This window comes from Eleutherodactylus coqui, chromosome 5 (genome assembly GCF_035609145.1).
Source record: "Eleutherodactylus coqui strain aEleCoq1 chromosome 5, aEleCoq1.hap1, whole genome shotgun sequence".
Lineage (NCBI taxonomy): Eukaryota > Metazoa > Chordata > Amphibia > Anura > Eleutherodactylidae > Eleutherodactylus > Eleutherodactylus coqui.
The window spans coordinates 44,564,186-44,589,058 of NC_089841.1; the positions used below are offsets into that span (position 1 = coordinate 44,564,186).

Here is a 24,873-nt window from a genome sequence, read left to right on the forward strand (position 1 = left end):
ATTGAAAAATGCAAAACGAAAAAAAACATACACAGTTTGTATCGCCACACCACTAGCATCCCATTCTATATAAAATATATTTACCAGTATATTAAATTTTTGGTTTTTTTTAAAAAAAAAAAAAGCAAAAATATCAACTTTCTGTTCAACTAGTTTCACCAATATAGGAATAAAAAAAAAAATCAGTCATGTATATCTCAAAGTGGTATCAATAAAAAAAACTACCAGTCATCACGCAAAAACAGCCCCTCATAGAATTGTATGGAAAAAATTTTAAAAAGGGTCGCCATATTCCAAACCCAGAGCATTTTTATATTTGAAAAAAAAAGAAGAAAAATGTGTCTGTACAAAAGTTGTAAAACCTAATAAAACCCCTATAAATGTGGTGTTATCATAATCATGACTCAAAGAATAAAAAATAAACTACCACACTGTGAAATTAATCCCAAAAATAATGGTGAAATTGCAATTAATTTCTTTGCGGGGGTAGGGAAAGTTATGCAATACATTATATGTACCCAAAGTTGGCTTCTAGAAAAACTAGAATTCATCCTGCAAAATCCAACGTGTCCAACAGCTATATTGATGAGAAAATGGCAGTTATGACTGCTGGAAAACAAAAGGGGGAGCAATTTACTGGTTCTTTTAGGTTATTTTTGGATGACAGATTCCCTATCGCATAAATCAAATATTTGTGTTTTTAAACTTTCTTTTTTTTAAACTTTCAATCACAATAATTGCAATCTAAATTATATATATATATATATATTATATATAAAATTCCTAAAATCCTGCATTGGCACACTGACCAGAGCCTCATAGTAGGCTGATACTTTTCAGCCATCATCTCACTAACATCACAGGCAGGATTACACTGACAGGTAACACCTATATGTAGATAACACAGGACCCACCATTCAAGAGGTATAAACTCTACTCCCCTCCCTGCCCAATCATCTCTACACTGCTCACAGAGCATCTCTAGAACAGTCTCCATACAAGTCAATGGATCCCCTCCTGTCCATTTTGTGAATGGTCCATGAAGCTGCTGTAAAACCTCTGTCTAAATGCTGTTAAATGTAGACAGCAGAATAAAAAAAATGCTACAATCAGAAAATAAAACTGATTAGAAAAATGTTTCACTGGCTAAATCCTTTTAAAGTGGGTTTTCCAAAGACAAAGTTTTCACCCATCTGCTGGATGGGTTAAAACCTATAAATTGTTGGGGGGTGTGACCATTGGTGCCCCCACTGATCCCAAGAATGGAGAACCAGTGTTCCCCCCCCCCCCCCCCCCCCTATTTTTCAATGCAGGTCCCCTTCTCTATTGCTGTAATGTGAATAAACCTCTGGCCACGCCTGTGTGGCCACAGCTCTATTCATTTCAATGGGGGCTCACAGAATAGCCGAGCGCTTTGAACTTGGCTGTCTGTCAGTCGAACTGAAATAGAGTGGCAGACGGCCACAGCGGTTTATTCACTGCAACATTACAGCTATAGGGAGAAACAACTCGGCATGGGCATACCAGTCTCCCATTCTTGGAATCGGTGGGGGTCGCAGCAGTCAAATTACCCATTTAGGGCTAAATGTCATTTAGGGGTTAAAATGGAAAATGTAAGTTATGCACCAAATATATTTAAATCTACAGTAAAAAAAAAAAAAAGCTTTCCTCGATGGATTTTCAAATTTTAATGTGTCTGGTACGGCCTTCTCACATTAGTGTTTTGCTTTACATTTCATTCCACTGTGGGAATGTCAGGGGGTGAGTGCAGGCCTCCCTTTTACGTTTTATTCCCCGTGATTGGAGAGGTTTTTTATGTTCTTTTGACAGCTTTTTCTGTTAAGAAATGTACCTTTAAGAGAGACCAGGCCTGGTGAGTGCGTACCGGTGAGGTCCACATGATGTGGCTGGGGCCTAAGGCTCCGGAGAACACTTACAATACCCTGACGCACCCGAGGATCGCAATTTCACAGAAGTGATGCAAAGAATATTGACAAGCGCGATATCGGGATGAGTTTCTCGATCCAGTATCCTGCTCGCCCGTGTGAAAGGCAGTAAATAAGATGTAAACCCATTGCTGTCTGTATAATGTTATATCTATGCAGTCTAAAAAAAAATACTTTCTATGACCAAAATTTGTTAATCAGCAAAACTTTGATCTTATTTTTACTTTTTCTTTTTTAGTCCTCCTAGGGGACCACAACTTGGGATGCTTTTGATCGCTCCTGCAGTATGATGTAATGCCATAGAATTACATCATACTGCTATCGGCCAGGCAGTCTATCAAGCCAACCCATGGGAATGGCTTGATGGGCATTCTGTCATGACAGCCCTGGGGCCTTTCAGAAGGCTCACGACTGCCATGACACCCTTACGGCTCCCTGCGATCTCATCATGAGAATGAGACATCATTTGGGGGATTTAAATGCCACTGTCAGAATTGACAGTGGCATTTAAAGGGTTAACAGCCCCGATGAGCCACGCGGCTCAGTGCAGCTGTTGCCCCCAGGTGTCTGCTGTAAGAAACAGCTGGCACCCAGGATGGATGAAGGGAGGTCACCTCGCGATCTCACGTTATATACATCCTGCATCTGCAAGACATAAAAACATGATAGAGCCATCACTAAGGGGTTAAGTGGCACTTGTGCCACTTCATGCATTAGTTGCATCTGGCAGTACTTCCATAGGCCTGATTTTTAAAAAAAACATGCACCAGCTCTGAGCTGGCAAAGGCTTCAGCTGTAGTTCACACCTTTTCATAAACTATACTATAGGTTGCACATAGCCATGCCCCTAAAGTTAGACTCCACCCACTTTAAAAAAAATAGGCAGGGACTGGCCTAAAAGTCCAAACAAGCCACACTTGTACCAAAATTACAACTTCTGTACGGCAGAAATCTGGCGTATCGGGCATACTACAAATATACAGACTCCACAGTAATCGTAGTTCAGGATGCGTCTACAAGACCAATATTTTTTTAAGGTGTAAAACAAAACATTTTTTTTTTTTGAGAAAATTGCAAAAGTTTCAGAAGGAGATGGACAAACGGGAAGACACAAAAGACAGATTTATACTACAAACACACGGAAAATGCACATTTTGTGACATCGGATGGTCTACATTATAGCTGGTACAGAGCTCAGGGGAACGCGATACATTCTATAAAAATATACAATACAAAATGTCTGTCAGATCTACAAAATGGAATTCAAGCACAATAGAAAATCAGTCAGGCAGATCATAAAGCCAAGATCTGAATGTAATAAAAAAAAAATCTGATTACTATGACAGTCTGATGGGGGACATATGGCGGCTCCTTCTGATCTCCATTCAAGCTAATGCAGTCACAGGTTAGTAATATGGCTGCTGCGATCACAAGGCTCTGAACTGCTCTAGCTTCCTCTACGGCTGCCCCATTCATTCTCCATCACAACCTGCATTAATCAGATTTTTTTTTTCTTTTGAAAAACATTTGGGGTGAAAAACCTTTTGCAATGTTAGGGGGTAAGAACCGGGACTTTGGTACAAGGTAGCACATCAACCCTAACAGAAATGTAGACTTTGTACCGAGGTAGAAAATCTGATAAAAACTTCTTGCTGATCAAATGACTTATTTTCTTTACAAATGAACCGCGGGGGAGGGCTCCAGCAGCATCAAGTTGCCTTACAGCTAGTCCGAGGTTTGTGAGAAGGAAAGAATAGGACTGATGTCTTGGAACACAGAGAATTTCTCACAGATCGATTGAAACATGAAACTGAAAATTAATCTCCCAAAATAGGAACATAAAGCAGAATTCCCCAGAAATTTAAATACTCCCATACCGCTCTTCCCTGGTGGCCTAGAGGAGGGAAGTTGTTAATGGTAACTTTCTGATGGACTAGACCAGTAAAGGAGATGATCTAGAAATTCCTGGTGGTCTGAAGTAAGGCAGTTGTTAAAGGGATATTTCAAGACTTTCTACAATTTTTGCTATTAATGGCCGACAGGGATCCGTCACTCAGATCTCCACCAATCAGTTGATTCTCGGGGCTACTGTCACTGTGGTCAGCGGAAAAAGAATTAATTATAGCCCAACAGCTCAGTTTGGTATTGCATTGAATTCAATGGGAGCTGTGCCGGCAATACCAACCCAGGCTCTTACACTATGGTAAGCCCTTTCTAAGATGACTGCAGTGACAGTGGCCATGTGGATCCGAGCGGCAGGTACCTGACTATCATTTACTGTTGACCTATAGGTTATCAACAGAATTTTTTATTTTTTTTTGTCTTGGAATACCCCTTTTAATGCCAAGTTCCCTGGTGGTCTAGAGCAGTAAAAGAGAGAATATAGAAATCGCTGGTGGTCTAGGAAAGAGAAATGGTTAAAGAGATTGTACCTCCCATAATGTTTTCTCCATCCTCCTTGTCTTTCCTGGTATCACTGCTGCTAATGTGGTAATTCTGGCCACATCACTTTTTCAGACAGGTCTAGATATAACTCACACTCTATTCCCATGTTATTACTAATCCCACCCACTCCCCCCAAAGTGACCATATTGAGACTCCTGTGTAGTCTCCATAGATCAGCATAACCCCTGCATACCTGCCAGACATTGTCAATTAAGTCACAAATGATGAGCTATACATTGCCTTGGCCAGAAGAAAGGACTCTTACAGTGAACAGGACATCAGCAGAAGTCCCAAAAATGTATGGGGGCAGAATCGCATGACCAGAGGTTCTACACACTAGAATATAATACAATATATTAGAAGGTTGGAGAAAATGTCCATTCAAATAGAATTCCTAACAGCTGTCTGAACCGGGACAATCCCTTTAAAGAAGGCATCTCTCGTGGCTCACGGTAGAGGAGGAGTTACATGGGTTGTCCAACTGGAAACTCTTGATGACCTAAACTAAAGATAGGTCGGCATGGGTCTGTTGTCAGGAACCCCTACCAATTAGCTGTTTGAGAGGCTGGTGTGCTCACGCACTGAGCTGATTTGTGAGGGAGGCAGATGGCTCCATTCCCTATAAAGAGGACCGGATTGGTGTTCCATGCCAAGCTCTCCAGTGAATGTGAACTTTGGCTGTAACACCAAGCCTGGTCACTGCAGAAATCAGGTCAGTGCATGAACACACCGGCTCCGTGAACAGCTGATCGGTGGAGGTCTCAAGCCACCAACCCCAGCCAATCAACTATTGATGATCTATCCTGAGTATAGGCCATCAGTAACTTACAACTGGACAACTTCTTTAAGGTAGACATCAGTGGTAGTTGTGAAAAGATCAATGCAAATTTTCCTGGTGGTCCTGCGAAGCAAATAGGGTCATGGTACTTTACTAACATTTTTTGCGCTCCAGGTTCTTACACTGGTAGCGGTCACATGACATTTATTGTGCACGTAACTACTACCAGCTACTTGTGGGTTCCGAGCAGTTGTGACAGGGACACCACACTGGATAGGGAGGGAGGGGCTGGGTGGGGAGGGGCAATTAAGGGTGTGTGTATGACTGACTTCTTTTTAAATTGGTCCATACCATTTTTTTCCGAATCTCATTATCAATAATGTAGCTGCTGGGATCTTTTATATTGCAGCTAATCGAGATCTAGTGTGTGTCAATCCTAAGAAATAAATTTTCCAAGTTTCCCTCTTCTTGGGTCATGGAGGTACGCCTCTAGTTGCTACAATGTAGAAACCATACTATAACTGAGAATAGTGAGTGCACAAAGCCTTTACTTTGGCCACAAATGTTACTTGGTTGCCTTGCATTACTAATGATGGATAAGGCGTGTCCTCTTCTAAAAAGAGGCGTGGCTCAGGATTACTGGTGGGTGCTTCAAGCGGGCTTTTAAATTGGGACAGTTTATATTTCCATCTGATTTATACAGCTTGGTTATATATTATAGCACCAGAACAAATCAGTAAGGATAATCCTAACTAAAGGCAGAAAGGATATATGAGAAAACAAATGCAAATCATTCCCCTTTAAGGGGAGAAAATATCAAAATTTCAGCATGAAAATGGACATTATTAGCCTAAAACATATAAAAATCTAGAATTCAACATGTGGCAGCAGTTTCCTGTAAAACTTTCATTGGAATGGTTTCCTGAACTGCAAGTCTTGCTTCTGGATCTTCAGCAATCATCTATGTTCTGTTGGAAACCAGGGAGAAAATGTTTGACTCCTCTGCAGTGCCCCCACAGGAGAAGTGAAGTATTACACAGTTTTAATTGATTTCAATGGGCTCTCTCTGTAATGTAAGGATGGGTTGGATCCTCCATATGGAGAGACGCTTTTCTAATGATAGAGTTCAGGAATTCTAAACTAGACCTTGGAGCCTATGTCTATCTGCAACACAATTTCTACCCGAAGTTACCTTCAGTACAGAGATGCTATATAACTTATAATTCATTTTCTGTTCTTGCATCCCCCAATACTTTACCTTGATTTCTTGTGCCATCTGAGTGGGAGGGGCCTAAAACAAAAGTCTGTGTAGAATAGAGATGAAGTCAATTGTATAGCAGATCAAACTATAACCACTTCTTTGCTCCTATAGTAATTGGTAACTGCAGAGTCTGCAAGCTCAGCAATTTGTGCTTGTGGTCCTGTAGAAGGAACTTCAAAAACCTAGGTATACAATGCTGTGTATATGCAGTTAGGCTTTATACCCGAGTCCTTAGAAAATAAATAACTACTAATGACTGACCATGGTTGGACAAAAGTATTAAGATTGTCCAGCTTCTCATCAACCATTTTTGGGACGGCTGTGCGGAAAAGGCACACGTATCTCAAACTAGTCCTACGAGTCTGCTTTCCACAGCAGTGGGAATGTTCGGAAACATTTGCAGTTTGTCTTCTAAAAGGAAACATCTGTTAGAAGATTCTTTTTGGTTCTGGCTTTCTTGAAGCATACCTGGAATGACAAGGATTGCAGATTGTCCTCAGAGTGCAAAGTCTCCCTTTCTTCCATCAGTATAAAAAAAAAACAGATGAATGTCCCGGCTTCTATTTATTGCCACAAGTATTAATGTTTTTCCCATCCGATGCATCTTCAACCAGTGACACGTGATAGTCTGTAGAGAGGGTGAAGTGAGAGATGCAACCTATAAGGCCTCCAACATATTGCCGGTTGGTGTGTAAGGCGATCTCCTTCATCCCACCTGAAAACCAAAATTAAAAACTATTAGACCTACATAATTGAAAAAAACCGTCATCTATGTAGCGCTTATATCTGTTCATTATCTTAATGGACAGACCTGGTTTAATGGAATACGAGTTTGACCACATGTTTACTAAGTACTGATTATGCTCAGGCTGTTCTTTAGTAACCATAACACTACTGGTGGGTCACAATACTGGATCTTGAAGGGGTTGTAGAGATTCTGCATTACCCTCACTATAACTTAGAAGGCCTAAAAGTGGCACGGGTACTTTTATTGCAATCAGAGGAAGATGGAGTTTGGGAGATTATTGGACTCTAGGATACTTTTGGAAATTAAAAAAAAAAAATTTTAATGATAGGATCACTCACCCACATAAAGATCTCCATTAATATTTAACTGCCGCATCAAACCTGGAGATTTTCCTGTCTTGGCACCATAATCATCCACGGTCACCTTTCCAGACTGACCATCGCTGAAGCAGAAAATTAATTTGAGATTAGATTTGGCAATTTATTGTATTAGTCGGAAGTCACACAAAATAATATATTGTAAATATGAATTGCAGCAGTATTATCATAAGGACATTTGTATTCAAATTTGCACACCAGATTTCTAGCATGAAAAAAAAAAAAAAAAAAAAAAATCACAAATGATGGCGCATGCCACAATTTGCCACTTGTGGACTTTTTACATCAGCCTCTGCTACTTTTCTGAAAGTGGACCTTGCTATGTAAAAGGAGATATGACCTCGGGAGGCCATCGGATTTACAGCAGAAACTGGCATATATTATAGCTGAAACCTACAGCAGCTCAAAGCTGGCAGAGGTTTCAGTCTGGCACATGGAAGTGGAGCCGGATGCGGCAACTGTATTAAGACACTTGTGCTGCTCATGTGTTGTACTTAGACTGCTATAAGTAAATATGTCCAATCATGTGATTCCAAATCACCATCCACATCAATGTTCTCATGTGTACACCATGAATTTCAACGCCTGATCCATTTGATAAGTCATCAACCAGAGCCGGCTAACTCCCTAAACACATGGATGTTCAGCGGAGCCGAATATTCATGCGTATGGGGGATCCGGGGGAAACAGCTGTTGGCGGAACAATCATTTGGACAGTTGTTGATGGTGTAAGGGCACTTTAAGCCTATAGAACATCCTTACCGGACAGCCTTGATCCGATGCCATCTGCCATCATTGAAACTCCCATTGACCATTATGGAAACCATTCCACTGCCCAAATTATAACTACGGAGAGAAGAAGCAAAGGAGGAGGAGTGACCATGTTTTCTCTAAATATCGAATATCTTCCCAATTATTCAGCTGGTTCATTATAATATGCAGGTCTTTATTACAAGATAGTATATTCAAACAAAAAGCTAATTCAAAAATGACCACTAATCTAGTTGCATTTCCTGTTGCCCCGATTTGCGAATATGGCCACCAAAACCGAAACAGAAAAATGCTAAAATCTCTGTTATCTCAGCTTCCAGTAGTCTAATAAGACCTTGAGGATTATGCAATAATCAGCCCCTTCATTAGAGCCTTCAGCCCTCTTATGATTGGCACTTCTCTGTATGGAAGCTAGATCCATGACCTCGGAGTACAGGATAAAACCACGTGACAAGTCTTCCATGGATCGGTGTCAGTGTGAATCCACATTAAATGGAAAAATCCAGTGATCTAAGTGACTTCCAAGGCGGCTGGGTCATCAGTGCTAGACTAGCCGGGCCGGGATTTCACTGCAACTGTATGGGGCATTTTATCATGCAGTGGTGTGGAGAGTATACCAAGAATGACATAGTCAAGGAAAAAAATAAAGCAAAAGGGAATCCCGTGGATGTGAACAACTTGTTGCCAAAAGGGTTCAGAGAAGTGCTCCAACTAACATGTACGACTGCACAACCCGCCATCCCTTAGCACTGATGAGCTATAACAGCAGGTGACTAGTTCCAGTTCCATTGGGTTTGGAGAAACAGAAAGACAAGACTCTAAGGGGCAAAACAGCACAAAAATTGTATCACTAAGCAGCGTGAAAACATCTCCTGGTCAGATGGATCCACATTTCCGTTGCCCCGTGCTGATGGGAGGTCAGAATTTGGATAAAGCAGCATGGACCGATGACTCCTTCCTGTCAGCTGATCAGAACATGTCAGCACCGTCCTCTAATTTGCAGCAACTACAAGAAGCTTCCTGTTCGCAAGGGCCAATATTTCTGTAGAACGATTTAATTACCTAGTGGAAGCTACGACGTGACAAATTGCAAAGGAGGTCCAAAGCGCTACTAGATGGAGATCTATAATAAAGTGGCCATTCAGTCTTTCTGCCAAAGCGACTAATTTACCTAAACATAAGGTTTCCTTCTTGAAGGCCTAATGAGATAAAGTCACTGTTTGGCCTCATGGGACTATCCCCTCTCCACATGAGCAGCCCGTCCTTCACGGAGGTCTTGAATCTCATAAATACGTTCGTTCGAGTTCCAGAAACCCTATAAAACACAAAAACAATGATCAAACCATCCGCAGCATCTGACAGTATCAACAAATGTAGGACTCATTGGGTCAAGGAGAGCACATGAGTGGGCGATCAGCATCAGAATGGGGTTCTTTGGGTCCACCAGAGGAGATGATGCTGAGGTCCATCCTCCATCTATAGAGAACATGTACACGTCCACTTATAATCAGCTTACCTTTTAAGAATGTCCCGACTGTCATAAATGAGATAACTCCGTCCGATAAACTGTGGAATTTCGATGGCCTCTGTAATGACTAAGAACAGTTCACGTCACGTTACATTTGTGCCTGTGATGTGCATTATACAGACCTAAAGTACTACAATTAAAGTAGGATTGCAGACAACTCCCTAGGCTCAGCTTTGGAGAACAGCTACACCCAGCATTGCACCACCTGCTGCATGATCTGTACTCTGATCTAACCAACTGATAGGAAATAGTGGCAATGGAAGCCCTTAATAGCGACTAACTCATCTTGGCCAAATCATTGTTCGTGTGGTCTCCAAACTGTGCTGTGAAACTACCACTACCAGCATGCTAGGGTTTGTAGCGTAGTGAAAGATGAAAACCACAGATTGGGGACTACCAGCTTTCTTTTTTGGGAGGGGGGAACTGAAGAGGGGGGTTGATTTTTTTTTTCCAAATGTCTCCAAAAGTCTACTACATGCACCCTGTATTGCCTGTCCGCTCTTACTGATGATGCAACTATACAAATCTCCAGGGCCCATCTCGTGAAGACTACCCCTTTTCAAAGGTAACTGGTCACCGGTTTTCCCACTACCAAACCATTTCCACCAGGTTTTCCATCAACTTTCCAAATCTATATCTATTACTGCTGAGTAGTCCTGGATACTGCCATTAAAGTAGTTTATATAAGTTCTGCACTGTAGGCTTTTGAGAGGTCTCGGGTGGCAAGATCAGGGCTACTCCAGTTCTCTGGGTCATTATCGGTCCACTGGGCAATGAATGGGCCATGCTCTATTACAGGGAGTGCCAGAGTGAGCTACCAGAGCGAAGTCGTGGTCTCCGTGTCCTCCTGTGAGGATAGTTGGGCCACCAGGGGTCCTGGCCTTACTGGTTCAGGAGAGGGTCGGGTTCTGAAGTAAGCCACACTCTGTGGCCCAGGCGCTTCACTCGTAACTGAAGGACTCCGGAGACGTCATTGCTACACTAAACAAGAACTTTACTAAAACTACAACAAAAGTATCCAGCTGTGTCCCAGACTCCAGGATAGCTCAGTCTCTTAAGGCCCATTTACACGTAACCACTAGCCTTACTATAGGGGATGTGGTTGTACCTGGGCCCAGAAGCCTTAGGGCGCCAATGAGGCCTTTTCTTTCGATATAGAGAGAGCCCAGTACTATGATTAATGCATTATAGTTGGGGGGCTCGTTACAGATTTTGCACTGGGGCAAGAAGCTTCAAGTTACGCCTCTGCACGTAACGATTATCGATCAAAATTAGTTCAAACGACCGAAAATGAGCGATAATCATCTGAACAATGATTTTAAGGTAAACTTAAAATTCATCATTTAGCAGCAGAGAGATAACGTATCTCTCAACAGACCGGATGCTGTGTTTTCCACGGGAGTTAGGAGATTACATTGTAGTCTGCCGACAACCCCCACGAGAACAGTGCAGCTGCTTGTACAGCAGGGTGTGTGATTAGTCACATGCTGGGCTCTGCAAACAGCTCCTGCAGGCCCATTTACATGCAAATGAAGATGATAAACTGTTAATGGACATTAGTGTCCATTAACACTTTATGCAAAAAAGATCACTAAAACTTTCAATTGTTTGAAAGATTATCTTTGCATGTAAATGGGCCTTTAGGCTGTATAACTAAAACAGTTGGGATGTTTCGCCTTAACGGAAGAATAACAAAAGTTCGTATCCAGTTACCAGGCTTAACAACAGGAAGCAATGAGTCAGTCTAGTTGACTTGCAGGTCCATCAATACAGCCAACCTGTAGCGTAATTTTGTCTAGCAGACAAAGGTGATTCCTTCAGAGACAAGCTGAAGTTGTTTGGATGGCAAGAACAAGGGAATAGTAGACTCCAAATCCACTATTCAATGTCCCTTTTTTGCTCAATGGAGGAGAGACTGTCACCATAGAACAATTGCTGTGTTACTGCAGCATCCATCAGAAGAGACTCCCGTCTGTATCGATCTACAGCATAGCACCACAGCTTACCTCTCCCGGTCGCTTCCCCTTTCTGTTCCCCTATTCCCGCCCCCTCTTAAAGCAACATTTCCATTAGAACAAAACAACATAGCATGAAACCGTGCACAATGATATTACATACCCCCTTAAATGCTAATTAGCTCTCAACAGTCCAGTGGGCATATCCAGACCAAGAGAACTGCCAGTTGAAGACGTCTATAGAAGGGGGCCAACTATCTCATCCACAATCCCCTCGTTATCTCTAGACATTGGGAGTGGCACATGTTCCCACAATAGGGTAAAATAAATGGCAAATGCACCAGTGAACTGTTGAACAGTTACAACCCTGCTTGGGTGAGGAATAGGCCAAGGAAAGATTCAACAGGTTATAGTTACCAAGAAGTCGTAAACATTGATCATGATCAGGTGGCACAGCCGAGTCATCACCGCCTCTCCCCTACTGCGGTGCAGGGTCAGCTTTTTGAGTAGCTGGAACTGGAATATTGTAGGGTTGTATCATCATTCCCTACGAGCTGACATGACTGTAAAAGAGCTCCCTACTACAGGGGCGTCATTGGGCCAAACGGGATATTGGCAGACACTCCGTTCTACTCCACATAATATGGAAAACGTTTAGCAACTGCCACAGATACAGTCCAACACTCTGAATAGGTACAACCGGAGGGGCGAGCAGGGATGAGTCTTTCAGAACTGGTGAGGGATGGCCCAAATTGAACTCCGAACTTTGGCACTAGAACTCTTTTTGGCTTTCTCTATCTCTCGGCAGCGACCATTTTAATTTCCGCGACCTTTTGTCTTGCCTCTCACACAGGTGCATGGGAGCTCTCTTCCACACGGCTCTCCGTGTCCGACTTAGAACTAGAGCTGCACTACAACCAATATGGTGGCATGCCAACTTCCTGACAAGTGGCTTGTGGATGGCATAGCGGACGTCACCCATGTCATTCTAAGAAAGGGGGTTGGCTAAGGATAAATTTGACTGCCAGCTCCCCTGATCCAAATATGCCCACCGGACTGTTGAAAGCTAATTAGCATATGGCGCAAGACTCCTATAAACTACTTTTCCTATGTGTTACTACCCAGCAGTAATCTATATATACGAAAAGGTGTTTTGCAAAGAAAAACTGGGTGACTGGTTCCTATAAGCAGATGTTGGCCGGGTGATCACCTTCAGCTTCTCTAACTCCATTCAAGGTCACCCGAGGAAGCCATGTCTGTGATGCATGAACAGGCTGATTCAAACAGGGTGGGAGCTGCTGTTCTCCATTCTGGCTCATACAATAGAAGACCCCCCCATCCCACTCTATAATGTCCATGTACCCTAATAGGGCACGTGGAAAGGGGTTGTCTTCAAGAAACGGTAAGTACAATGCTCTTACTCTACTTACTATTGATGCAGTAGTTTCCACACTCTGCAACCAGTCAGCAGAAAAAGAGAACATTGACAGTCAGAAAAGAGGAAGCAGCTCTAGTAGCTACATATATACTAAATATACAATACATATAATACACACATAATGCACATACACCAGAATGACGAAAACTGATCTGAAGGGGCTCCCCAGAATTTGACTCTTCAATCTCTGCGCGGACTGTAGTGCTAACTTCAATGGATGTGATACTTTGGTCCTGAATGTTCTGTACAGTCAGTGTTTGAGGGGCACCAAAATGGCCAGACCTGCTTTGAAATATCTAATGTCTTAAAGGCTAGGTACACGTTTGCAGTCTTTTTTAATCAATGTGTTTTTGGAAATTAAGAATTTTTGTAATTGGTTTTCATTAAAAATTTCTGATTGCTTGATTTCTATACTTGTATTGTTTTCCAAGGCGCTGCAGAGTGGAGGACTGAAATCTTAGCAAATGCTAATGGTGAAGGAAATCAGGATGACAGAGAGCAGAGAAAGCTACTATCACAGAGGGCTGTATGACAGTGCCGGGGTTGGACGAGACTAGGGGGACATAGAATAGAGCAGATAAAGTTACCACCGTGTTTCCCCAAAATAAGACCCTATCATATTAATTTTTGCTCCAGAAGAAGCACAGGGTCTTATTTTTGAGGGGTGTCTTATACTCACCTAGCAGTTTAGAGTTCAGGTCCCTCCTGCTGGGCTGCAGTGCTCCTGCAGGCTTCTGCGTAGTCCTCAATGTCAACACAGCATTTCTTGCTGATGACGGTGCTTGAATACCCCGCCTCCAGCAAGAAATTGCTCTGATTGGTTGAGGCGCACCTCCTAAGCTAATCAAAGCCGGCGCTAGATGAACCAATTACAGCCATTCAATGATGTCACTGCGAGGTGAGTATTGTTTTTCTCTTTTTTCATGTAGTGCAGCTATGGCGTATTTTTGGGGTAGGGCTTATATTTCAAGCCACCACCCCCCAAAAAAAATCAGGGTACGGTTTATTATTGGGGTAGGTCTTATTTTCAGGGAAACACGGTATTACTGAGGGCTGTATGACAGTGCCATGGATGGTGGAGGAGATCAGGAGGACATAGAAAAGAGCAGAGAAAGCTACTCTTACTGAGGGCTGTATGACAGTGCAGGTGATGGTGGAGGAGGTCAGAAAGCCAGAGAGCAGAGAAAGCTACCATTACAGAGGGCTGTAATTCACTGCAGGTGTTCTTATCAACAGTGAGGGGGAATGAACCAGCAGCTACTCAGAGAGAGGATGGGACAAATAGCTGTGCAGTACTGAGTGGGTGTGGTTATGCTACACAGCCTCTGAAAGAGAAGAGGGGGAGCTGAGGTTGTGTGTATTCATGAGACAGACCAGCTGATCAGTGCTGGGAATGCCTCCAAGCCACAAACCTGAATCTAGAAGATACAGCAAACCAAATATGATGTTTTCAAAGTGGATAAATACTCTGAGCCATGGGGGGTGTTTTAGGGATATGGCATGACTGATTGTGTTCACCTACTAGATAATATATAGAACATCTATAGTATATTATGCCACACTGTGTTGCATCATATCATAGACATGCAGGAGGACAAGTAAGCCCAGCAATGTCTCTTGCACCAGCAGGTGTGAACATGTGTACAGGAGGGCCCTCCCGCCAGGACTCATTCATGCCATCATGCTGCTCCATCATGGGGTAGGATGCAAAGTTTATTGCCCCTCCATCCTATACCTTGTAGAAGAACAGTGTGGCTTGAACTTGTGCCTGTTACCCCATTGTTTGCTGAAGTTACTGTGATTGTGGAGAGAGCCCTATACAGATTCACATGTTCCAGCACACATATTACTGCCATATACAGCCCACATAATACCACCATATAGTGTGCAAATAATATGCAGTATCCAAATACTACTTCCTTGAAGGGGCTGTCCAACAAAAATTACTCATGCCCTATCCATAGCATAGGGGATAAACATCTGATTGGTCTGACCACTGGGACCCTCACCAATCGCAAGAAAGGGGGTTCAGAGTGTCCCTGAGTGAACGGAACAGTGGCTACCACTCCATTCTTTACTATGGGACTACCAAAGAGAAGCCGATTACAAGTGTATCACTGGCAGTCCCATAGACATTAACGGAGTGGTGGTGCGAAAGCCTGAACACATTACTCTATTCATATGGGACCCCCATTCTTGTGATTATCAGCTAACTTAGCTATAATGGTAAAGAGATCACATAATACCACTACATAGCTCCCATGTAAATACTATAATTCCATTAAAAATAACACAACTGCACTACACTAAACTAGGAGGATTTAGTTAGCTCGGGGACTTCCTGTATTCAGGAGCCCAATAGCAAATAGGGGCCCTAGGCAGTTGCCTTGTTGGCCACCTGCTATAAGCGACTATGCTTACACAACATCTTACACATAAAAACAGCTCAGCAGCAGGCGTTACCTTTCTGACAGTTGCTGCCATCGAAGCCCAGGGGGCAGTCACATTCATAGCTGTCGTGTTTGGGTCTACAGCTCCCACCGTTGGCACATGGCACACTGGCGCAGGGATGAAGGGTGTTTGCAATGTTCACCCCAGCAGTCAGACCGTGCACGAGGTTAATGATCCGGTCATTGAGTATTAGCTGTGTGCGAAGAAAACCACATAAGAAAGAGTTAAATACAGTGGGTAAATGTCCACATGACCCCGAGACGGGGCATCATCACTGCCCCTAGAGGAGACTGCAGAGGAGGACCAAATGTGAGCAGCGGGAGATCGGGGGAGGTCAAGTATGATTTTTTTATGTTTTTATACAGTACTGAACAAGTTGCAAGTAAACTTTTTCTCTCCAGACTATCCCTTTAACCCCTTAGGCACTTGGCCTATTTGGGAGCAAAGGACGCAAGGATCTTTGGTGGATTTTTATCTCCACTTTTCAAAACTAATATATTTTTTAGGTTTCTTTCAACATGGCCGTATGAGGGCTGGTTTCTTGCGTGGCGAGCTGTAGTTTTTATTGGTACCATATTAGGGTGCATAAAATATTTGTGATCACTGTTATTGGGTTTTTTGGGGGAGGCGAAGTGAACACAATAATCATTTGGCACCATTTTTTAGTAGTTTTTTTTCTATACACTCATTGTCAAAAGAATCCCATCACTAGAAGAAGTTCTTGTTTTGCTGCAAAACTCGTCCTGCAGTTCCATCTCAGACAGATCTGTTTGTTGGCCACTAGATGCCTCTATGACGCAGAGAAGAGATTTCACCCCGTTACCAGAGTCTGAGAGGGACGCATTATTGGGATATGAGAAGCTGGATGGCCGTAGCGATCAATTGTCCCCCACCGGGCCGTTCTGACCAGACTGTTAGGGGGTGTTGTGACCAGTTGCAGCAAATGTGGAGTGATACGCCGCAGGATGGCATACAGAACCTGTATGCCTCCATGCCCACTGGTATCACATCTTGTATCTAAGCTAGAGGTAACCCAACAGGGTACTAGAGACTCAATGCATGCCCGTATCACATCTTGTATCCAAGCTAGAGGCGGCACAACAGGGTACTAGAGCCTCCATGCCCGCCTGTATCACATCTTGTATCCAAGCTAGAAGTGGTACAACAGGGTACTAGAGCCTCCATGCCAACCCGTATCACATCTTGCATTCAAGCTAGAGGCGCTACAACAGGGTACTAGAGCCCCATGCCTGCGTGTATCACATCTTGTATACAAGCTAGAGGTGGTACAACGGGGTACTAGAGCCTCCATGCCCGCCCATATCACATCTTGTATCTAAGCTAGAGGCGGTACAACAGGGTACTAGAGCCTCCATGTCTGCTTGTATCACATCTTGTATCCAAGCTAGAGGCGGTACAACAGGGTACTAGAGCCTCCATGTCCACCCATATCACATCTTGTATACAAGATAGAGGCAGTACAACAGGGTACTAGAGCCTCCATGCCCACCTGTATCACATCTTGTATCCAAGCTAGAAGTGGTACAACAGGGTACTAGAGCCTCCATGCCGCCTGTATCACATCTTGTATCCAAGCTAGAAGTGGTACAACAGGGTACTAGAGCCTCCATGCCGCCTGTATCACATCTTGTATGCAAGCTAGAAGTGGTACTATAGGGTACTAGAGCCTCCATGCCAACCCGTATCACATCTTGTATTCAAGCTAGAGGCGGTACAACGGGGTACTAGAGCCCCCATGCCTGCGTGTATCACATCTTGTATCCAAGCTAGAGGCGGTACAACAGGGTACTAGAGCCTCCATATCTGCTTGTATTACATCTTGTATCCAAGCTAGAGGCTGTACAACGGGGTACTAGAACCTCCATGTCCACCCGTATCACATCTTGTATACAAGCTGGAGGCGGTACAACAGAGTACTAGAGCCTCCATGCCCACCCGTATCACATCTTGTATCCAAGCTAGAGGTGGTACAACAGGGTACTAGAGCCTCCATGTCTAGCTTGGATTCAAGATGTGATACAAGCAGAGGCGGTACAACAGGGTCCTAGAGCCTCCATGTCCACCTGTATCACATCTTGTATACAAGCTAGAGGCGGTACAACAGGGTACTAGAGCCTCCATGTCCACCTGTATCACATCTTGTATACAAGCTAGAGGCGGTACAACAGGATACTAGAGCCTCCATGTCTAGCTTGGATTCAAGATGTGATACAAGCAGAGGCGGTACAACAGGGTCCTAGAGCCTCCATGACCACCTATATCACATCTTGTATCCAAACTAGAGATGGTACAACAGGGTACTAGAGCCTCCATGCCCACCTGTATCACATCCTGTATCCAAGCTAGAGGCGGTACAACAGGGTACTAGAGCCTCCCTACAAGGGGTCAGTACTTACTTATAACAACGTTACAATCACACAGACAAAGTTTCATTCGATTCCAACAACTTCTTCTAGGGGAGGGATTGGTGCTGACAATGACTGTAGTTTTTGCTCTGCAGGTTCAAGACTGTGGTCATCTAATTGTACAGGTAGTTATGGATGTGATGATTCTAAATGTGTTTGTTTTTACATTTTAAATTTTTTTAATACAAAGTGGAAAGTGCACAAAAAGCTTTTTTGTTGCTATTTTTTACATGTTTTTTACATTTTTTTATGTCCCTGGAGGGAATTTGAACCAGAAGAATACGCTTGCTGTGATAATACAGTGCAGTACATCTGTACTACAGTGCATTATTGCTTACAGAAGTGATCGCAGGCCATGTCAGGCCTGTAGGCCATTGTCAAGCACCTGGTTGGCAGGACAACTTATAAGCCCTTTGCAATTACATAGCGGAGGGCCAATGACGCCGCAGAGGTATCAAGCGTCTTCTGTGATCCCTTTACTTGCCACAATCCACATTGATTGTAGCATGTAAGTGGTAAACAGCGGGGATCAGAGTTCTCACTGATCTTCGCTGTTGCAGTAGGGGGCGCCAAGTATCAGTCACAGTAAGTTTACGTCCTGTCGTGATAAGTACCACCCAGCCGGTACATAAATGTATGTCCTGTGTTATTAAGGGGCTAAGTAAGATCATAAATTTCTGCCTGCCTGCCGCCACCACTAGGGGGAGCTCACTACATTATAAATCCATAGGTAGTGAGCTCCCCCTACTGGTGGTAGAGGGAACTTTATAATAGAACTCATTTGCAAGGTACTCACTTTCTGAATGCTTCCACTAAACGGCCGTAAGACTCCAGAGTTTTTCTTGACCGTGTCGTAATCAGGAACACCACCGATATAGATGTCGGGGTTACATTTGATCTGCGTGAATCCGCCCTAAAATGTAAATCAAGTGATATTACAATATTTGCTGTTATTAGGAAAGCAGCACTTCCAGTGTGGAGACTGCAGACAGCCCTGAGGACGCTCTTACACCTCAGTACTAGTACGGTCTCAGGGCTCATTCACATCGCTTTTAGTGTTTCCGCCTTCTTGTTCTGTTATATGATACATTTCTTGCATCTTGCGCTGGCGTAGGAAAAAAGTGCATGACAAAAAAGTGACTGTAAAGGGGTTGCCCAGGACTGAACTATTGATGATGGATTCTCAGGATAGTTCATCAGCGGTGGGGGTCTTACATTCGGGACCCCTGGCTATCTGCTGCCAGTGTGGATTGAGCCGGAAGCTCCAGAGGTAGGAGCAGGTCACAGAGGTGGGACGCACATCCATCAGACCTTTAGGCTTTCTTTACAGAAAACCCCTGTAAGAATTTAATGTATTTATACAAACCTCTGACATTCCTTCAACTTGCTTCTGGTTGTCCACCTGTAAGAGACCGTTCTTAGCCGTTCGAGAGACTCGCAGTTCATGCCACTGGCCGAGGCTTACAGGCTTTTCGCTTCTGAAGGTTGAAAAAGAAGTGCAGGGTTAATCTAGAGAACGCTGGGGAGAAGACATTCCATATGCCCTATTTCTATATAAGTAAAGCAATGATATGTGTAATCTACTTATACTAAATAATTGCTGTCCCTCCCCCACACAGAGGTGAGCCTGGTCTACTTATAGCTATACTACACTGTGTTGACAAAAGTATTGGGAGGCACATAGAAGGCGATAAAGTTTGATTTTAGTCACATTTTTCCATCCAGTGTTGGGTCACCTTTGACTGCAGTAACCCTCCTAGCCCACTTCTAGGTATCTGGAGGAATTTTCCTCCATTCCTAGTGGAGATCTTCAGATAGTGATCCAGGGGATGATGAATGTGTTGGTCATGTATAGATACGGCATTCTAGTTTATCCCAAAGATCTTTGATGGGATTGAGATCCGGACTTTGGGTCGGCCAATGAAGTTTGCAGATGTTCTGCTCTTCAAACCAAACCTTAACACTGCGTGCCGTATGGCATGGTGCCCGGTCATGTTAGTAGAGACATGGAGCTGTACCAAAGTATTGCTACAGGGTAGGTGATGCCACATTGTCCGGAATGTCTCTGTACCCAATGGCATTGAGGGTGAGCTTCCCTATAACCAATGAGCCTAGTCCTTCCCAGTAGAAACACCCAACATCATAACAGAACCTCCTCCAAGCTTCATTGAAACCACTCTCCAGACAACCGTCACACCCAAGTGCGGCCATCTGATTGGAAAATGGTGTCCTGTGATTCATCTGTCCACAACACTTGCGTCCGTCGCTCCAAGCCCCATCGCAGGCGCCGCTGTGCATTCACTGCAGTGATGTTGTGTGCAGCCGCTCGTCCATGGTGACCCTTCACATGCCCTTTCCTATGGCTGGCTCTGATGCTAATGGATATTCCAATGGCCTGTGAGACTCCCTGAGCGAGGGCAGATGAAGTGTGTGATGTCTTCACGCCTGGTAAAAGGCTTCGTTGTCCACATTCTATCAATTTATGAGGTCTCCCAATATGTGGCTATATTACATAAGCTGGATGGCTTCAATTTGCCAACAGGGGACTTTAGAAGGTCCAAAAGTTCTACAATGTCCCATACTGATTGGTTGGTGGCATCCCACCAGCAGACCCCGTTGTCAGCTCTACACCTGGTAGCTAATGGTTTTTGTACTGGGATATGATGTGTGATCCTCTCCTTCACCTACCAGCACAGAATTGGTGGGGGGCCAATACTTTTGTTGACATAGTGGTATATACAGCATATATTCACCTGAAAAGGAGCCGTATACAAATCAGTCCTCTAGAGGCAGCAATGGGCACCTGAGATGTTAAAGAGTTTTACCACTAAAGACATTTATCCCGTATCCGCAAGATAGGGCATAAATGTCTGATTACGGGGGATTGGGGAATCCCACTAAGCTCTGCCCCTTTTCTCACCACTTTCCAAACTGGACTAACCATATACCAAACAACCATTTAACTTCTGGTTTGAGTGCTACTCACCTCCCTGCATTTCACTGCGTGTAAAATAGAGGACACAAAATTTTATCTACCATACAGTAGACCTCCTCCCCCGTGGTGCACAGACTTATTTAGTAACTCATCAGCTCACCGTATCAATGCTGTTCCTGATCCGCAGTCAAACCTGAAGACCACATATCCGTTGACCATGGTGATGGATATAAAGTCTTTGCTGTCATTGTCATAGCTGTAGAGGATGGTGCCGTCTTCTGTGTCCGGGCGGAATGTCATGTCAAACTCCATAAATGAGAGGTAATGGTGCGGCTCAAACGGCCATCTTGTCACAGCGAAGGAGCGGGTGGACTCATTGAACTGGGGGATAGCCAGGATGAACGCTGCAAGGAGAAACAAATACGCATCAACTTAAAGAGGCGGTAAACATGGCTGCATTCTTCCATAAATATCGGGATGAGCTACAATACCGAAAACAACCTGTGGACAGATGTGGCGCTGTATTTGAAAGAAAGCGGCCATGTTTTTCTCAGCCTGTACAATCTCTTTAATGTACTTAAAGCCTAATGGCATTGTGTGTGGTAAGAGATAAAAGAGGTTTTCTGTTTTTTTTTTTTAATATGGTGAGGGGGCTTGTGGGTAAAAGAATGAAAAATGTGACATGTCCCATCAATTGAGTGTCACTACTGTGTTCCTGGAAGCTCCTGTAGTGGTTACATGGCATTTATTGTTCATGTGACCGTGCAGATACTTCTGGGAGTGGAGCGTTGGGGCTGCACCATCAGGACATTTAAAAGTTTTTAGTTTTTTTTCTTAGTTTTACCCACTTATCAGTCCTGTTGACATTATTTTATAACAGGGAAAACCCCTAGGGGCAGCAAGGAACCAGCAATCACCACGGCCCCTTCAGCTTATGGGCTCAGGGGTGGGGCCTCTGCTGGGCAACCAATGTTAAACAGATTTTCCAGTAGGCTTATTCAGAGTATATATGAAAAGTTCTACAATTTTCTAATATACTTTATGTATCATTTCCTCATCATTTTCAAGATGTGTTTGCTGTCAGTGAATGAGAACGCTGTTGCTTCAATTAAGAGGCAGCAACCCCATACATAGCTAGTCCTGTTCTCAGCTAAGAAGTAGATACAATTGTACCCAGTGTTGACAATGCTCTGTGAGCTAAAAAGCCGGGACTCCAGACTGATACATTGTACACAGCTAGTAATGCTCTCAACTGAGTAGTGGATACAATTGTATCAAGTTTGGACAATGCTCTGTGAGCTAAACAGCCTGGACTCCAGACTGATACATTATACATTGTATCACTTCCCAGCTGAGAGCAGCACCAGCTATGTACAATGTATCAGTTTGGAGTCCGGGCTGTTTAGCTCACAGAGCATTGTCTACACTGGATACAATTGTATCTACTTCTCAGCTGAGAGCAGGACTAGGTATGTACAATGTATCAGTCTGGGGTCTGGGCTGTTTAGCTCACAGAGCATTGTCTACACTGGATACAATTGTATCTACTTCTCAGCTGAGAGCAGGACTAGCTATTAGAGATGAGCGAACACCAAAATGCTCGGGTGCTCGTTACTCGGCACGAAATTTTCGCAATGCTCGAGGGTTCGTTTCGAGTAACGAACCCCATTGAAGTCAATGGGCGACCGGAGCATTTTTGTATTTCGCCGATGCTCGCTAAGGTTTTCATGTGTGAAAATCTGGGCAATTCAAGAAAGTGATGGGAACGACACAGCAACGGATAGGGCAGGCGAGGGGCTACATGTTGGGCTGCATCTCAAGTTCCCAGGTCCCACTATTAAGCCACAATAATGGCAAGAGTGCCCCCCCACCCCCCCCGCACTGTCAGCGTAAAGATCGTTCTCCTCTGGCACAGCTGTAACAGCTGTAGCAGAGAAGAACGATGTTAGCCCATTGAATTCAATGGAACCAGCAATACAGCAGGTTCCACTGAATGCAATGGGCTGCCGGCGATCGCAGGATGAATGGTCGGGAAGGGGTTAAATATATAACCCCTTCCCTGCAATTCATCCAGAAATGTGATACACTAAAAATATATACCGGCGTATAAGGCGACGGGGCGTATAAGACGACCCCCCAACTGTCACCTTATACGCCGGTAATACAGTGGAGCAAAGAATAAAAAGCATTACTTACTTCTTCAGACGATCTGCGCCGCTCCTGCAGACTGTCACTCCTTCCTGGTCCACGGACTAAAGCTTTCTCTATGAAAGGCTTGAAATCCCCGCCTCCAGAAACACAGCCAATCACAGCAATTCAATGACATCACATCATTGGCTGTGATTGGCTGAAGGCACGTGTGTTTCTGGAGGCGTGGATTTAAAGCCTTTCGTAGAGAAAGCAATGCTCTGCCGGGAACCAGGAGGGAGCGACAGCCTGCAGGAGCACCGCAGAACACCAGGAAGGAGTGACAGTCTACAGGAGCGGCGCAGATCGTCTGAAGAAGTGAGTAATGCTTTTTATTCTTTGCTCCACTGTATTGCCGGCGTATAAGGTGACAGTTGGGGGGTCGTCTTATACGCCCGGTCGCCTTATACGCCGGTATATATTTTTAGTGTATCACATTTCTGGATGAATTGCAGGGAAGGGGTTATATATTTAACCCCCCCTTCCCGACCATTCATCCTGCGATCGCCGGCAGCCCATTGCATTCAGTGGAACATGCTGTATTGCTGGTTCCATTGAATTCAATGGGCTAACATCGTTCTTCTCTGCTACAGCTGTTACAGCTGTGGCAGAAAAGAAGGATTTGTCTTCTATATGTTCTCAATGGGGTCGGCGCTGCTGCCGCCGGCCCCACTGAGCGCATATAGAGACGATTTATGGTCTTTAGAAGGACCGTTGGGGTTCTTGAAGCCTACAATACACCTAACACTCTCCCTATAGCAGCTCCAACACGATACCACTTTCCCTGAACTAATGTCAGAATACATCCGTAGCGAGCCGCGGGAAGGGCAGATTTCAATACTCGGGTGACACCTTATCTCCCCAGCCACTCACAGCAGGGGGGTGGTATAGGGCTTAAACGTTGCAGGGGGAAGTTGTAATGCCTTCCCTGTCTTTCAATTGGCCAGAAAAGCGCGCTAACGTCTCAGACAGGAAAGTGAAAGTAACCCGAACACCGCGTGGTACTCGTTAAGAGTAACGAGCATCCCGAACACCCTAATATTCGCACGAATATCAAGCTCGGACGAGTGCGTTCGCTCATCTCTACTAGCTATGTACAATGTATCAGTCTGGAGTCCGAGCTGTTTAGCTCACAGAGCATTGTGTACACTGGATACAATTGTATCCACTTCTCAGCTGAGAGCAGGACTAGCTAACAGAGAGCTTGAAATTGGTGAAGAATTGAAACATAAAGTATATTAGAAAGTTGTAGAACTTTTCATTTATACAGAGATTACACTTTGTTTAGGTAAAACCAGAAAACCCCTTTAAGGTCAGAATACCCTGTCCGTGTACATGAAGGGGTTACGTCACATATATAAACAGAGCCCATCTGTTATCACTACTCTCTGTGGTTGGATTGTTATCACTTGTTTTCCGTATTGGGGGGCTAAAGGGGGGGGATCAAAAATAACCCCTGACCCACAGTCAGGACCTCCTGAAGTGGAGCAAATACAGTAGTGTGAAGGTACTGAGAGGGTTAATGGAGACCTCAGCGGACGGGCCTGAGAACACTTAGCAAATCCTTTGGAAGAAGAAGGAAGCAACGGAGTGAGAACTTGTCTTCTGTTCCCGGTTATCAGTTATG

At 44.0% G+C, this 24,873-nt stretch overlaps 1 protein-coding gene across 1 annotated transcript in view; it reads right to left on the bottom strand.

Moving 5' to 3' along the window:
- Nucleotides 1–3,050: 3,050 nt before the first annotated feature.
- EGFLAM (EGF like, fibronectin type III and laminin G domains) overlaps nucleotides 3,051–24,873 on the bottom strand; it is a 118,113-nt gene continuing 96,290 nt past the window's right edge. The window contains exons 15-23 of the mRNA XM_066602407.1: nucleotides 21,220–21,463; nucleotides 19,491–19,602; nucleotides 18,921–19,037; nucleotides 15,711–15,891; nucleotides 9,843–9,921; nucleotides 9,498–9,641; nucleotides 8,318–8,401; nucleotides 7,517–7,620; nucleotides 3,051–7,145 (exon numbers count right to left, since the gene is read on the bottom strand). Of these exons, the coding sequence (XP_066458504.1) occupies nucleotides 6,991–7,145; nucleotides 7,517–7,620; nucleotides 8,318–8,401; nucleotides 9,498–9,641; nucleotides 9,843–9,921; nucleotides 15,711–15,891; nucleotides 18,921–19,037; nucleotides 19,491–19,602; nucleotides 21,220–21,463 (1,220 nt within the window). The 3' untranslated portion in view covers nucleotides 3,051–6,990. The remainder of the gene's footprint in view (nucleotides 7,146–7,516; nucleotides 7,621–8,317; nucleotides 8,402–9,497; nucleotides 9,642–9,842; nucleotides 9,922–15,710; nucleotides 15,892–18,920; nucleotides 19,038–19,490; nucleotides 19,603–21,219; nucleotides 21,464–24,873) is intronic.